The sequence below is a fragment of the Grammomys surdaster genome, unplaced genomic scaffold (genome assembly GCF_004785775.1).
Source record: "Grammomys surdaster isolate TR1022 unplaced genomic scaffold, NIH_TR_1.0 843, whole genome shotgun sequence".
NCBI lineage: Eukaryota > Metazoa > Chordata > Mammalia > Rodentia > Muridae > Grammomys > Grammomys surdaster.
The window spans coordinates 5,113,558-5,130,653 of NW_021605262.1; the positions used below are offsets into that span (position 1 = coordinate 5,113,558).

Sequence of the window (17,096 nt, forward strand, 5' to 3'; positions counted from 1 at the left end):
AGAACAATTTTAAGGTTATTAAAATCTCATCACATTTCTCCATCACTACTCATGCACTATTTATCCCAATGTTACCTTTTAATCTGATCAATCTGAGTCAACACAGCATTGACTACACGGATAGCATCTGATGGCTCTGCACCTGCCCTGCAAGCATTTCGAGCAGCCGTAAGACTTTCCACCTGTGGGGACAGAGAAACAGGTCAAAAGGAAGAGTAACTGGCACTTCACAGGAATTAAGGATTGTGTCAATTGATTGAATAAAAAGTATGTGTCTATGTGTGTTGCTGCTCCTAGAAGCTCAATGCATGGGGTGCTAGGAAAAGATCCATAAAAAAGAGCTTGCAACACAGCTGACTAAGTGAGATGGATCAGGTAGTAATAGCAAGAGACAATTCAGGCAAAGACTGGCTTTCTTTGAGTGCCTACCTCATCAATCAGGACAAACACCAAAGCTTCTTTATCATCAATCAAGTCCTGAATCTTCTGGAACATCTTAGTTACCAACTTGCCACTCTAAAACCAAAGTACTCTTATTAGTGGTGCTAATTTGCAGTCAATTGATACAGGAGCACAAAAGCATCACAACTGTGGCCACCTCTCTGATGGACCCTCAGAAAACTCCCAGCATGAGATAAGATCTAGAGCTGGCTCTAGAGATTAGCACAAATGCTACTGCATTCTTGGACGTGGATATCTGAGACTGCATCTGTTGTTGCAGATGCAAACCACTGATAGCAATACAGAAACTGATGAGAGAAAATGACAGGCACTCTGCTCCCAGCTGCCTGTATACTGCCTTAACACCTTCCTAAGAGCATACTGGGATGAGATGCTTGGACACACAGGCTTTCAGGACTCAGGTCCACCCATCAGGTCCATCGAACTGGGGTAGTTCAGATCCAGAGTACAGGAGCATGAAGGCTTCTTGGCAAAAGGGCAGTCTAAATGAGACCAGAGAATGCCTAGTGGATGTCTTGCCCTACCCAATCAGAGGTCTGGTATATGACCCTGAAGGGTTTCTTCCTGCCTCCAAATCCTCTAGCTCTAGAGTCCATCTCTGACCATGGTCAGGTATTTTGATATTCTCATTTCACCTACCTCTTTCCAGAAGCTTCTGTTTTTGGAATGTTTGGTCTAGACAGAAGACATTGTTTTCCAATTATGTCTGACAAATATCAACAATTAAAACATTTAATACTTACTTCTGAAAACCACTTAGAAAATAGGCTGTGACTGTTTATTTCAATCAACTGGCCATATCGGTACCTAAGATGGTAGGAGGAGAGATAAGGAAACTATGACGAAATGCCTTTGACACTGCATTCCTCCACTGCCCACATTCTGAGACCGACCCCCATTCCTAATATGTAGCTCCATATAATTAATAATTGTAGAAAACAATTAATAATTGTAGGATGTAATTACCAGGTCCAGATAAAAGTAAATCAAGTTTTCCCATTTGAATCAAATAGCAAAAACTCTCTTTTTAATCTGCTTTATAACTTTTATTTCCAATATAGTAAATAAAATAAAAAGGATCAAGAAGTTTTGGCAGTATCTATACAGTTGTTTTTCCTTCCACAAACCCCAAAGTGGTGTGACAATGCCTTTTCCTATTCAAATCTTGGGATACTTAAAGGGTAAAAACTCACTAATGCTCTTATTCAGAGAAAGTCTAAAATGGCATTGCCCTCCGCCCGTAAATAGCACACACCGAGCCTCACTATGCAGGAGAGAACAGGCTCCTAGAACATATTGCCCCGAAACACCTCCCACCCCCAAACAGTTTAAATAGCTCTGGCTGTCTTAGAATTCTCTACACAGATCAGGCTTTATAGCTTTCAGGTCATGGGTCCACAGAAGAATTTCTTGCTTTTAAAAAGTACCAGTAGTATTCCATTTTAAAACCAGAGCACTAATTACTTTTATTGCTTACAAAGTATAGAGAAGGGTGTTAAAAACAACATGACAAAGGGATAACAAAGAGACTGAGGTAACTATTAAGTAAAATTAATTATAAAACATATTTAATGGAGTGGAGAGGAAAAATAATTTACATATAAATTATTTTATATATATATGTGTGTGTATGTATGTATGTATATGCCATTTCTAACTTACAAGATAAACACAAATTCCCACATTTTTCTAAGTGAAAGTTCAATTTCTTATAAGAATATCTTGCCTCCCTGATATTCTAGAAAACTTGCCTTTTGAGGCCTTTAAAGAAAAGATGTAATTTAATCTATTAGAATAGGGCCTAGCTGCTAAAGATAATTGGTGAAAATAAAGTATTCTCTGTTTGTAAAAATACTAAGACACTTCTAAGGAAACAATGTAGACATATACCAGTGTATCTCACAGGAATCCTGCCTCACACTGGAGTAGTAGAAGCCAAACGTACATTATTTTCGGCAATGAAAAATTAGACAAGATCGAAAACAGTGACATTTGGTAAGGATTTTGTTGAAAAGACAGGGGAAGAAAGTGACTCCCAAGGGAAATCCTCTAAGAGCAATCCTGGCTGTCCATCAGGCTTCTTCCAACTACAAACTAAGGGAACCTAGACACTGTGGAGCTGAGGAAATCAAGGCTAGTTTTGAGGAGGAGAGGTATCTGTAGGCTGTGGGGCAGAATTCCACAGGGAAAGGAGAAATGAAGAAATAAATCCCTGAAACCAGCATGAGACCCCTGTGTCTTTGCTGGATACTAAGGCATGTGAATAGGGAGAGTCTATAAAGCTTGAAGGCCTTTGAAGCTCACACAGGCTAGAAAAAAATCCAGAATCCTATAGCCCAAGTGGATAGAGTACAGTCTTAAACTACCAGGAACTTCTAGGTAGAGATCCTTGGCAGAGCACACACCAGAACAAAGGCAAACTAAACTCAATCCCCTTCCTCAGGATTCTGAAAACAAACCTCAGAAACCTAGGTTACAAGTAGTTGAAAAGGCTACCAGAACCTAGCCAGATTTAAAAGTTAAGATATAAAAATCTAGATCCTTTAACCACACTGTTAAAGTATTTATGTAAAAAACACCCAATTCCATGAATTAGGTTTTTCATTATTATGACCCTATACTTGATAAGAAGCAAGTTAAGGGAGAAGGGCATTATTTTTGCTCGTAATTCCAAGGTACACAGTCCATCAAGGTAGAGGAGGCAGGACGGCAGGAGTGGCTTTGCCCACAGCATCAACCACAAGCAGAGGAAACAAGGTTACCTGTCAGCTGGCCTTCTCTTCCCTTTCTAATCAGATCGGGTCACTGGCTTAAGGGTGTCACCTACATTTGGGGCATGTGTTCCTTTCTTTGTTAAACTTCTTTAGAAACTCCCTAAAAGGCAGACTGACACTTATCTTCTAAGTGATTTCAAATCCATTCAGATGGACAATGAAGACAATATACATGCCAGGAAGAAGAAACCTGTGGTCCGAAAACAGAAGTCAGACAACAGAGATAACAATGCAAGTGACAGGTAAGAACACTTTTTAAAAAAAAAGTCATATAAATTGATTCAGGACTTTAACAACAAGTGAAAGAAGAAAGAACACAAGGAAGAACCAAAGAAATCTTCAAGAGAAAGAAAACATTGTCCATTGCTGAGAGTGGGGTGTTGAAATCCCCCACTATTACTGTGTGAGGTGTAATGTGCGTTTTGAGCTTTAGTAAAGTTTCTTTTATGTATGTAGGTGCCCTTGCATTTGGAGCATAGATGGTCAGAATTGAGAGTTCACCTTGGTAGATTTTTCCTTTGATGAGTATGAAGTGTCCTTCCTTATCTCTTTTGACTAATTTTAGATGAAAATCGATTTTATTTGATATTAGAATGGCTACTCCAGCTTGTTTCCTGGGACCATTGGCTTGGAAAATTGTTTTCCATCCTTTTATTCTGAGGTAGTGTCTGTCTTTGTCACTGAGGTGTGTTTCTTGTATGCAGCAAAATTCTGGGTCCTGTTTGTGCATCCAGTCTGATAGTCTGCGTCTTTTTATTGGGGAATTGAGTCCATTGATGTTAAGAGATATTAAGGAAAAATGATTGTGGCTTCCTGTTAGATCATGGAAACAGAAACTAAACCGAGACACTTTGAAATTAACAGAAGTTATGAACCAAATGGACTTAACAGACATCTATAGAACATTTCATCCTAAAACAAAAGAATATACTTTTTTCTTAGCACCTCATGGTACCTTCTCCAAAATAGACCATATAATTGGTCACAAAACAGGCCTCTACAGATACAAAAAGATTGAAATAACCCCATGCATCTTATCAGATCACCACGGACTAAGACTGGTCTTTAATAATGACAAAACCAATGGAAAACCCACATGAACATGGAAACTGAACAACTCTCTACTCAATGATGACTTGGTCAAGGAAGAAATAAAGAAAGAAATTAAAGACTTTATAAAATTCAATGAAAATGAGGACACATCATACCAAAACTTGTGGGACTCCATGAAGGCAGTGTTAAGAGGAAAACTCATAGCTCTAAGTGCCTACAAAAAGAAACTAGAGAGAGCACACACTAACAACTTGACTGCACAACTAAAAGCTCTAGAACAAAAAGAAGCAAATACACCCAAGAGGAGTAGAAGGCAGGAAATAATCAAACTCAGGGCTGAAATCAACCAAATAGAAACAGAAAGAACAATACAAAATATCAACAAAACCAGGAGCTGGTTCTTTGAGAAAATCAACAAGATAGATAAACCCTTAGCCAGATGAACCAGAGGGCACAGAGACAGTATCCAAATTAATAAAATCAGAACCGAAAAGGGAGACATAACAACAAAAACTGAAGAAATTCAAAAAATCATCAGATCCTACTACAAAGGCTTATATTCAACAAAACTGGAAAACCTGGATGAAATGGACAACTTCCTAGACCAATACCAGGTACCAAAGTTAAATCAGGAGCAGATAAAACATCTAAACAGTCCCATAACCTCTAAGGAAATAGCAGCAGTCATTAAAAGTCTCCCCACCAAAAAAAAGCCCAGGACCAGATGGTTTTAGTGCAGAATTCTATCAGATCTTCAAGGAAGACCTAATACCAATTCTCTTCAAACTATTCCACAAAAAAGAAACAGAAGGAACACTACCCAATTTGTTCTATGAAGCTATATTACACTCATACCCAAACCTCAAAAGGCCCGACAAAGAAAGAGAACTTCAGACCAATCTCCCTTATGAACATCGATGCAAAAATACTCAATAAAATTCTAGGAAACCGAATCCAAGAACACATCAAAACAATCATCCATCATGATCAAGTAGGTTTTATCCCAGGAATGCAGGGATGGTTCAATATTCGGAAATCCATCAATGTGATCCACTATATAAACAAACTCAAAGAAAAAAAACACATGATCATCTCACTAGATGCTGAGAAAGCATTTGACAAAATTCAACATCCCTTCATGATAAAAGTCTTGGAAAGATCAGGAATTCAAGGCCCCTACCTAAACATAGTAAAAGCAATTTACAGCAAACCAGTAGCCAACATCAAACTAAATGGAGAGACACTTGAAGCAATCCCACTAAGATCAGGGACTAGACAAGGCTGCCCACTCTCCCCCTACCTATTCAATATAGTACTGGAAGTCCTAGCCAGAGCAATTAGACAACAAAAAGAAGTCAAAGGGATACAAATAGGAAAGGAAGAAGTCAAAATATCACTATTTGCAGATGATATGATAGTATACTTAAGTGACCCCCAAACTTCCACCAGAGAACTCCTAAACCTGATAAACAACCTCAGCAAAGTGGCTGGTTATAAAATCAACTCAAACAAATCAGTAGCCTTCCTCTACATGAAAGATAAACAGACTGAAAAAGAAATTAGGGAAATGACACCCTTCACAATAGTCGCAAATAATATAAAGTACCTTGGTATAAATCTAACCAAGCAAGTGAAAGACCTGTATGACAAGAACTTCAAGTCCCTGAAGAAAGAAATCAAAGAAGATCTCAGAAGATGGAAAGATCTCCCATGCTCATGGATTGACAGGATTAATATAATAAAAATGGCCATCTTGCCAAAAGCAATCTACAGATTCAATGCAATCCCCATTAAAATCCCAACTCAATTCTTCACAGAGTTAGAAAAGGAAATTCTCAAATTCATATGGAATAACAAAAAACCCAGGATAGCGAAAACTATTCTCAACAATAAAAGAACCTCTGGAGGAATCAGCATTCCTGACCTCAAGCTGTACTACAGAGCAATAGTGAAAATTGGACATAGCATTACCTGAGGATCCAGCTATACCACTCCTAGGCATATAACCCAGAAGATGCTCGAACATATAACAAGGACATATGCTCAACTACGTTCATAGCAGCCTTATTTATAATAGCCAGGAGCTGGAACGAACCCAGATGTCCTTCAACTGAGGAATGGATTAAAAAAATGTGGTACACTTACACAATGGAGTATTACTTAGCTATTAAAAACAATGAGTTTGAGAATTTCCTAGGTAAATGGATGGAACTAGAAATTATCATCCTGAGTGAGGTAAGCCAATCACAAAAGAACACACATGGTATACACTCACTGATTATTGGATATTAGCCCAGAACCTTGAAATGCCCAAGATTCAACTCACAGGCCACATGAAACTCATGAAGAAGGAAGACCAAGTGGGGGTGATTTGGTCCTTCTTAGAAGGAGCAACAAAATAATCAAGGGAGCAAATATGGAGACAAAGTGAGGGACAGAAACTGAAGGAGGGGCCATCTGAAGACCATTCCACCTGAGTATCCATCCCATGTGCAGTCACCAAAGGTAGATGCTGATGTGGAAGTCAGGAAGTGCATGCTGATAAGAGCCTGATATGGATGTCTCTTCAGAGGTCTTCAAGAGTCTGACATATTCAGAGGCAGATACTCACAACTAGCCATTGAACTGATCATGGGGTTCTCAATGGAGGAGTTAGAGTGAAGACTGAAGGAGCTGAAAGGATTTGCGGCACCATAAGGAGAGCAACAATACCAACCAACCACAGCTCCCAGGGTCTAAACCACCAGCCTGGGAGCACTTAGGGAGGGACTCATGGCTTCAGCTGTAAACATAAGAACAGAGGGCCCTGCTGGGCATAGGTGGGAGAAGAGATCCTTGGCCTCATGAAGGCTGGACGCCCCAGGGTGTGGGAATTTGAGGGTGGGGAGGTGGGAGTGTGGGGGGTAGGTAGGGGTATATCCGCAGAGAAGCAGGAGGAGGGCTGAGGGGATGGGGGTTCCTGGGTGGGTGGGGGATGGGTAAGGGGACAACATATGAAATGTAAATAAAACATCCAATAAAAAAAAAGAATGCTATAAGAAAAAAAGAAAGAAAACATTGTGAGGGAAAAAAAGAACTAAATGATTGGGAATAATCTAGACACTACAAACAATACAAAGAATACTTAAGGATGTAGCAAGAGAAACTATTTAAAATTAAGTACAGATTTTTTATTTTTTTAAAGCTGAAAAAAGAGGAGCTGGAGAGATGGGTCAGAGGTTAAGATCACTGACTGCTCTTCCAGAGACCTGGGTCTGATTCCCAGCACCCACATGGCTGCTCACAACCATCTGAAACTCCAGTTCCTTAGGATCTGATATCCTCTTTTGGCTTCTCTTGGCAACAGGCACACATATGGTGCATAGATACACACACAGGCAAAACACGCATACACATTAAAATAAAGTAAAACACTTTAAAATAAAGCAAAACATTTTAAAATAAAGAGCTGAAGTAAAAGGGTAAAGTATATGGATGGTCTGCACACAGCACATAGCAAGCAGTCTCACATGCTGAAGAACAGATTCCCATCTGTCATCATCAGATGGTCATCAAATATGAGGAGAACCAAGACCTCAGACAGACAGAACACAAGGAAGGACAGATAATGCAGGGTCCAGCATGGCCTTAGTAAGAGTGGAATGATGTGAACCCTGGGACAGGGTCAGTAGGCATAGGCCTCCATGAGTATTGATGGCTGCTGTGTAAGACTTGTTTGTATAATAATGTACATTATTTTCACATTCCTTAAGAGAAAAATGTCCTCCCAGTTAAAGTTAATGACTCCATGATAATAATCAGAAACAGCATGAGTATGGGAGGCAAGGGTGTGGCTAATGTCTCAGCAAAATGGTAAATGATGAGATCTTCCAGACAGCCCTTAAGGCTGTGAAAAACAGTTCTAAAAACATGAGTTTGAAACTACATAATTTCTCAACTGTGTAAAAATATAAGGATAGAATATGAATTATATGAGGGGCTTCACAAATCTAAAGTAACAAAGGCATCTGCACTATGAGCCAGCTTGTCAGAAAGATACTAAAGAAGGAGACAAAGAGATTTAGGGAGTGGTGTTCACGAGGCAAGATTCCACACGGCTAAGTTTTTTTTTTTTTTTTTGCTTATGCTTATAAATGCAGGCAGATTCCCAAGTTCAAGGTCAGCCTGGTCCAGGTGAATGGTAATCTCAGGACAAGGTTCCACCCAGATAAATTAACAAAGGCAGGCAGATCTCTGAATTCTTTTGCAACCTTACAGAAAGAAAAAAAAAGTTTTTGTTGTTCTTTTTCTAAGAGTCAAGGGGCTAAGGTCATGGAATGGTGATTTGTGGAATGGTCAAGAGGGAACCTGGATTAAATAACTGAATTGATATGTAAATTTAAAAACTGGACTTTTGGTCTCCATGAGAGGCGCTACCACAGATAGCAGTTCTTTTTTAGATTTTTTTTTTCTCTAGCGAGAGATCTTCAAGAATTTATTCTAACAGGATTTCTGATTTTAGTTGGAAAAATCTATGAAGAGCGTACATAGCTTGTTTAGAATGTTTTCTAGCAGCTATCTAGAGAAGGCGGTTTGAAGAGAGAACACAGCACTTTTAGAATTTTTTTTTTTGGCTTTCTGATTTTGATTGGAAAACTCAAGAATTACTTTTAGAACTTTTAAAAACCGTATTTCTGACTTCATCAGAAGATTCAAGAATTTTTTTTATAGCAGTTTTTCTGATTTTGGTCAGAAAGCTCTTAGAATTTTTACTAGCAGAGAGCTGTCTCGGGCAGAAAGCGAGCTGTCTCAACTAGAGAGTCTGGCAAGCCATCTCAGTAGGACATAGGCGTGGACCCATGATTTGACTTTGAGTCGTTTGTTTTCACCACTCTCAGACACTCCATCTCTCAGGAAACCCTCTACAAGCCAAGGCTGGTCCTTGGCAAGATAAGACAACAGGGACATCAACGTCCTTTTCCTACTAAATGATAAAAATACATGGACAGAAAACTTGCTCAATATGTAGACCTGTCTGTCACCCATGAGCATGACAGCAGGAGCAGAGAAACCTTTATTTTAGTACACATGCTGTGGGACAGTGCCAGGCTGCCACCATTAGCTTCAAGGGTATTTTACAAGCCTGAATCAAACCTGAGACCATGCTGGGTACAGAGGCATAAACTCCCAAGGAGAGGAACTCATGAATCATGACTGAAAATAAATGTCACAACTCCTGTGCCTGATCCTTTCCTCTGTGTTGTCACCAAAGTTACCTGCTTGACAGTCTGATGGTCAGTTTCTGGGCTAATGCTTTACAAAGGGATGTTTTTCCAGTACCCGGAGGACCTGTAATAGCCAAGGAAATATATTAAAGCCAGTGCTATATTACTTTTAAGCAGAGTTAAGTACTATTACTGTTCTTACTATATTAATTGTTAAGTTATAGCTTAAAAGCTCTAGGGTCTCACTATGTAGCCCTGATTGGACTTCACTAACATGGATTCTCCTAAATTTCTGGTCACCTAGCTGACATACTGCTTCCTTGCTCTTAATTTCTCTAGGCATACTGAATACATACGTCTGGTCTACATCCTGTTGACAGCAGCCCTTGTCTCCACACTTCCTTTATGAAGTCCATAGTCATCAAGGCACGTTTCAAAGGCCAAATACAACTTACTTTGTAAATGGAGGTACAAAACCACTCCTGCAGTGGCGTTTTTCACTACAGGTAATGCAAAGGTGGCCTGGACCCCCACGTTACCAGAACACCAGAAAACATTTATACCTGAATGTCACATAGACTCATTTGTTAAAGGTCTTGTCCCCAGAGTGGTGCCATGGGTGGTTGTAAAAAATGAAAGGTGAAGTGTGGTTTTAGGTCACTGGATATGTACCTGAAGGGGACTGAGAGACCTTGGTCTCTTTCACTCCTGGCTATGATGTGATGGCTGTGCTTCCATGTGCTTCACCACAAGGCCCAAACAGCACAGACAACTGGTAATGGACTTACCCTCTAAAATAGGAACAACATCCATATACATTTGTTTTCTTCTTTGAGACAAGGACTCACTATGCAGCCAGGGTTGGCCTCAAACTTTAGACATCTGCCAGCTTCTTCTGCCCCTAAGGGCTGATATTAAAGGTCTACTCTACCATAGCCAGCTTTTTTCTTTTTTAAAGATTTATTTACATTTTATGTGTGTGAGTATTTTGTTTTTACCTGCATGGAAGTGTAACCCGTGTATGCAGGACCTTCAGAGGGCACAAGAGGTTATATCAGGTGAACTAGAGTTACAGATGGTCTTGAGTTACCACGTGGGTGCTGGGACTTGAACCCCAGGCTTCTGCAAGAGCAAGAGTTCTCCAAAACTATCTAGCCATCTCCCCAGCTCCTTAAATGATACTTCTTAAAAGATGTTGGGCAATCTGATATTCATAATTGGCATAACCAGGGTAATTAACCCAGGCTTCTCCTTTGCTACAATGTGGGTGTTGTCTTTTTTTGATGTTGTTTTGTTTTGAGACAGGGTTCCTCTGTGTAACAATCCTGGATGTTCTGGAGCTTGCTCAGTAGACATGGCTGGCCTTGAACTCACAGAGATCTGCCTGCCTCTCAAGTGCTGGGATTAAAGGCGTGTGCCACCACTGCCTGGCTGTGGGCACTATCTTTATTTTGCTCCATCTCTATACAGCAACGGGAGTGGGAGCAAATTAATAATTTCCTTCTAAAAAGGACCTGACAGAATTTCTTTAAAAACATGGTCCTGTAGTTCACTCTCATGACGTGAAGCAGTAACTATTATAGAGAAAAGAAAGTAGACTTGTTTATTCTAAGCAATTATGTTCAGTTGGGAAAATAGGCAATCATTTAATATAAAAATAGTTAGAAGGAGGCAAACAAGTTGCCCCCAAGAGAAAGTCAGCTAACAAATTTGCCAGACTTTAGTGAACCTAATTAGCTTCACGTATATGGAACATTCAAGAACAATCCTGACTCCTTCAGAAAAGAAAGGGCTATAACACTGTAGAAGGGATAGATATAAATTATTACAAGTCAATTCCAGGCCATTCATTTTTGTCACATGAAAATCTGCCCACCCTACCGTGCAGCAGTACCACCCGGTTCCAGGTGATAAGGTTGCTGTCCACGTTCTTGTCTGAGAACAGTAAGGTGGTCATCACATAATCAAGGAGCTAATGTGGAAAAGCAGAAAGGCAGATCAGGCACCGGAAAGGCAAAGGTTTCCAAAAGCCTGCTATGAAGGCCTGCACCTCCTGACATTCAGAGACTATCTCCCATCAGTTGCTCATGTTCTAGAAGGTATCTTTAAAAGGTAAGAAGATAAAATCTTGATTGGTACCAATCTAAGAGGAAAAACAATCATTACTTTTACTTAGAATGATAACATACAATAAGATGTCCAAAGTACTTATCAGATAAAAACAACAAAGGAGGTAGTAGGGTACACATCATCTATCAGAAGCCTGAGGAGGTGGCTTCCAGATGCCAAGTGGCAGTTTCCCAGTATGCCCCCAACAGGGCTAGTCTCTGACTATTCTCTACCGAAAGGATCAGTTCTATGCTAGGGAACCTCTGATGGATTGGCATTCAAATGTGGGCCACTAGTAGACAAGATTTCCAAAAACTCTCTTGAATCACAAGACACAGCAAGGCTAGAGAGCAAGACAATAAGTATATTCTGAAAAAAGTACAGCAACTTACATGCGACTTGACCTCCACATCATACACAAGGCTATCCCAAAGCCCATGAAATTCAGCTGTCAAAAAGAAGACAAAAAGCCCAATTTTAGGAAGAATTTGAGACCGATGCTTTCCAATTGCAGATCAAGACAGATACAGCAAGTGGTTTATTATTTTTTTTCCCAAAGTTCAACTTTTCTTAAAAGTAAAGATCTAAGATAAATGCCAGTCATATAATTTTGACAGATAACTGAAATAAAAGGATTCTTCTTACCAAGTCTGGTAGCTCAAGGGAAAGGAGGAGGACATCAAGTTCAAGGCCTGTCAGGGTTAAGAGTGAGTTCAAGAACAGCCTGGGTGAAACCCTATCTCAAACAAACAAACAAACAAACAAACAAACAAACAAGACCTGGCATGAAGCTCAGAGGTAGGCTGCTTATGAGATAGTTTATGTGAAGCCTTGAGTTCAATCTCCAATGTAAGAGAGAAAATGAACTACTATGTATGTTTGGGGACTAGTGCTTTTACAAATGATTTCTCCCTACCCTCCAGGTTAGCTGTCACAGTGTTGGAGGTTCTATGCATGATACTTTGAGAAAGTTATCAGCAGTTTTACACAGCTGTGAACCCTGGAAGCTACAATAAGTTCTGACTGGCCTGGCAAGATATGTCCATTGGTGCACTAGTGGACTAAATGTTATAGGAGTAACCAACCACTTTCTGACTGTGTTTAAAGCTCAAACCACAGGATTGAACTCAACTCTAGTATCATTAACTGGACTAAAATTCCGTGGCTGACTAGGTCATAGACCTAGAGGAGAAACCTAAAACTATTTGTTAAGTAGACACAGTAATAAACTCCCCCCAACCCCTGCCCCGAGTTCTCTTTTTACATTCAGAGATTAGTGTATCTTTTGACTCTCATGAGAGAAGCATCTTCTGCTAATTGATATAATTGCCATACAGAGGGAGACAACAGATCTAGGTGGAGAATAAGAGATTGTGGAGTTTCTTAGCTCTAAATGTGACATCTATATCATATGGTACCCTCAGGCTTAGGGGTCATCAAGGAAGTGAAAATAATTTTAAGAGCTAGAATTAGTGGATGTTGCAGCCTAACAGAATTAGTTGGATGTGGCTTGTGAAATTCCACCCCTATCTCAGAATTACTGCAATTGATGGCTGCTAGGTGAAGGAGAATCAGTTTTCTCCAGGGCCTGCAGGCCCTGGAAGGCTAAACGTGCTCCAGCAAATACAGTATCAAGTGGATTCAGTGGGTTTATGACAAACAAAAACAACAACAACAACAACAACAAAAAGCAACACATGCTGTTAGGAGGCACAAGTGGTGGTGAGGACAGGGGTGGAATTAGAGGGAGGGGAATGGAGCTGAGTTGATCAAAAATCATTATAGGCATGTGTGAAATATCCAGGCACTAAAATGTTTTCCAGGAAAAATTTCATTGTTTAATATTTTCAGTTTTGCCATTTCTGTTACATCCTCTTGCTTTCTCTGGGTTTATTGTTTTTTTTTTTTTTTTTTTTTTTTTTTTTTTTTACCAGCTTTGTGTCTCTAGAGGAAAAAGTCTAGGTCTAAGATATTTATTTCAAATGCAAGCCTATAAATTTCCTTTTTGGGCTAATGTATTTCCATAAATACTGGTGCACTGTATTTTTGTTTTCACTGAACACTGCAATTTCTACTTCATCTTAGGCTTGCCTTATTATTTAAGTGTGTTTTAAACAATCAAAAAACAAATTGTAGAAACATAAAACCTGGTGACTGAATTAATAATTCCTGGCTACTACCTGTTGGAACCCAGTAGCAAAGTCCTCAGAGAAGCACTGTCATAGCAGGCAAGGACTGCCCGGTAGAGGAGACAAACTCAGTAGGTGTAGTAGGAATTTTTAATCCCAACCTGAGGTTTTTGACCAGCCTTTGACCATTTAGTTTTCAGATGAAAGATACATACAACCTTTATATTTATAATAAAATAAGCTTTAAACAGTTCCAACAGGCACTTGACATCCTTAGTCAGACATAATGAGGTGTTTGTCTAAAGGAATAACAGTCTCAGTTCAGAAATGTGTTCCTTCTTTTGCAATCAAATCTGTAGTATTCCCTAAAGGCTCACATACTAAAGGCCTGATCATCAGCCTGATCACACCTCCACTACTGAGAGGTAGTGAAACTTAAAAGAAAGGGCCCAGGAGAAGGTTTTAAATCACGCCCTTGAAGAAGATAGTTGGGGCACAGGTCTCTCTTTGCTCTCTCTCCTGCATATGGCCATGAAGAGAAGAGGCTTCCTCTGCCACCCTTCCAGAATATGGTACTTTGCCTTGCTAAAAGAACAAAACAATGGAGCCACTATTTCATGAATTAAAACTGTAAGCCAAAATAAACTCCTCTCCTTATAAGCTAATTGTCTCAAGCACTTATTATAGTAATAGAAAGCTAATACAGTAAGATTCTTTTCATTTATTTCAAAAGGGGTAAAGCATCCTAAAATCTTACAAAACCAAAGAACCAAATCTTCTCATTAAGAGGCACAGAATATGTCAAATGTGTCTTTTTTTTTTTTTTTTTCCTGGTTTGGTTTTTTGAGACAGGGTTTCTCTGTGCAGCCCTGGCTATCCTGGAACTCACTCTGTAGATCAGGCTGGCCTTGAACTCAGAAATCCACCTGCCTCTGCCTCCCAAGTGCTGGGATTAAAGGCGTGCACCACCACCGCCCGGCCCAGATGTGTCTTAAGCTTCTGATTTATGCATTCTTTGGCTGCCTCCCTCTACCTTTACCCTATTGTCAGGACTCTGTACCTGCAGGCAGAACCCAGTGACTTGCTGCAATTATATTTTCTGTTTCTTCATCCAAATTTTCACTGCTGGGGCCTTCTTCATTCAGCTGGAAGATGTGAAGTGCAAGGGTGCATGCACTCAGATCAATGGGCTGTTGATGAAGTAAAAAGAAAACACATCTGTGCAACTCAGAATACTCCTTCTTTACTTGTAGTATATATATGCTGAAGTCCAAAAGAAAGACCAAGGAATACTGTTATTAAAACCTAGCTCTCAGATTAGATGAAAAGTCTAGCATTTCTTTTCTGACCTAGGATTAGCTCTTAAGGTATTTATCCATTTCTCACCTTCGGGCTCTTGACACCCCACCAACCCTGAAAACAGGGTTTTGGTATGTAGGACTGGCTACCTGGAATGCCTTATGAAGACCAGGCTTCCCTAAACTCAGAGATGGAACTGCTTCTGTCTCACAAGTACTGGGATTAAAGAGGTGTGGTCTACCATTCCCAACACAACTAATATTCAAGTGATTTTTTTCTTTTCTTTTTTTTTTCCTTTTGCCATTGTGAAGTTAACAATCAAGAAAAATATCAACATTTACATAAAGAAGAAAGTTCTCTACAATCAAACTCAGAGGTAGTACAGTTATTCAAGTGGGTTTGAGTAGAAATGGTTTTCAATAATCCATACAGTTTCCTTTTCCCAGGAGGCCATGTTTATGTCTGTTCTTCATTTAGAATGGCCAAATATCTTGTTTCCTCCCAAAATCAGAGTAGGATTCCGAGTTTCAAAATAAGAAATAAAGTGCAATTTCACCATGACATCATGTTAAGCCACAGGATACACGCATTTGACTGATGACTTTAGCCTTGACAAAGGGAATGCTGTCAGGTATGTCCACTGAGGAATTAGTATCTTCTCCTTTTCTAGTCTATCAGTTCTGTGTTACCTCGTTTGAAGAGGGATACTAAAGAAGGTCCAAAGATGACGACTTAGGTTGGTGGATTTAAATGCCACCTCTTGAAGGGAAGTTACAAATTTTATGAAGAGTATCTGTATCTTCCCCTCGCTTATTTATCATTTACTTGCATCACTAGGGACTTCATATTGTTTTGGGTAATGACTTAAAACTACAGTAGTTACTGTAAGCGTCATTGATCTAGATTTGGATCCTCGGAGAAAATTTAGATTGGCTCGTTTTCTTGTGACACATCCTTAACTTTTTGCTTAAATTAATGTTCTGTCACTACAAGAAAACTCAACTAATTTTGTAATTTGCCTGCCGACTCTAGATTTAACTATGTAGACAAAACACCTAAGTATTTATTACTAGATTATATCCAGGGCATATCAGTAGGAAGCTGAGCCTTCACCCCCTCATTCTATCAACAAGACAGTCATTATAAGAAGGACCCAGCAAGTCCATAGAGACTGGAACATCCACTTCATCAAACAGTAGCCAAGTGTCTGGAATGGCCTACTCTTTTTTTCCCCCTCTATTCAAAGTGGCCTAATGGAGGCTTGGTCCTACATTTCGTTTAGAGGTAAATAGGCTATGCCAACTGTGTCTGATTTTGGGGATAATGGCCATGGAGCTATGATGAGAGAGATCTTCGTTTTAACCTTAGACTTTTAAATTACAATGTGAGCCAAGTGCTGGGATTAAAGGCCACCACTGCCCGGCTGCAACCAGACCTTTTGGGCACAGCAATCAGCATCTGAATACACAGAACATAAAACTACCCCTCAACAACCTGGTACAAACTAGGCAAGAGGTTTATCACTAGCAGCTACATTCCCAGCCCTCAATATCAGTTCATTGTGAAAGCAAGAACTATATAGTGCTCACTGAAGCTTCTTCCTTAGGGATACACTTCCAAGTGTTTTTGTACTGGTGAAAGACTGTCCTAGTATACCGACACTGTTAACACAAAGCTTCCAAGTTCCCATAAATGTGATCTGAAGATAGTGATCATGTCAATCTGTATGTAAGATGAGATGAAGAGCTTCCATAAAACAGACCTATTTGATGTCTACCACTCAATCTACTGTCCTAATATACTCCCAAGCACACAACACGGACAGAGTAGCATTCAGGTACTCAGGCACAGCTTGGTATTCTATAGCTCTGTATTCCAACTGTGAAATTCTAATTCCTATTTGCTCCTGGCTCTGTCAAGAGCATACTTACACATAGAATCCCTACTCTAGCGCCTAGCTCCAGGACACAGAGCTAAAACTTATCTAGCTACTGTTAGCAATCAGGTATCAGGGACCCAACCACAGCAGGATAAGTCATCACTAGTGCCGGGCGGTGGTAGAGCAC

At 39.8% G+C, this 17,096-nt stretch overlaps 1 protein-coding gene across 2 annotated transcripts in view; it reads right to left on the reverse strand.

Annotated features, from left to right (window-relative positions):
- Trip13 (thyroid hormone receptor interactor 13) overlaps positions 1 to 17,096 on the reverse strand; it is a 55,706-nt gene that overhangs the window by 36,720 nt on the left and 1,890 nt on the right. For both annotated transcript variants that reach the window (XM_028782735.1, XM_028782734.1), the window contains exons 3-9: positions 14,792 to 14,921; positions 11,995 to 12,050; positions 11,375 to 11,465; positions 9,545 to 9,617; positions 1,206 to 1,269; positions 430 to 516; positions 76 to 182 (exon numbers count right to left, since the gene is read on the reverse strand). In XM_028782735.1, coding sequence (XP_028638568.1) covers positions 76 to 182; positions 430 to 516; positions 1,206 to 1,269; positions 9,545 to 9,617; positions 11,375 to 11,465; positions 11,995 to 12,050; positions 14,792 to 14,921 — 608 coding nt within the window. The remainder of the gene's footprint in view (positions 1 to 75; positions 183 to 429; positions 517 to 1,205; positions 1,270 to 9,544; positions 9,618 to 11,374; positions 11,466 to 11,994; positions 12,051 to 14,791; positions 14,922 to 17,096) is intronic.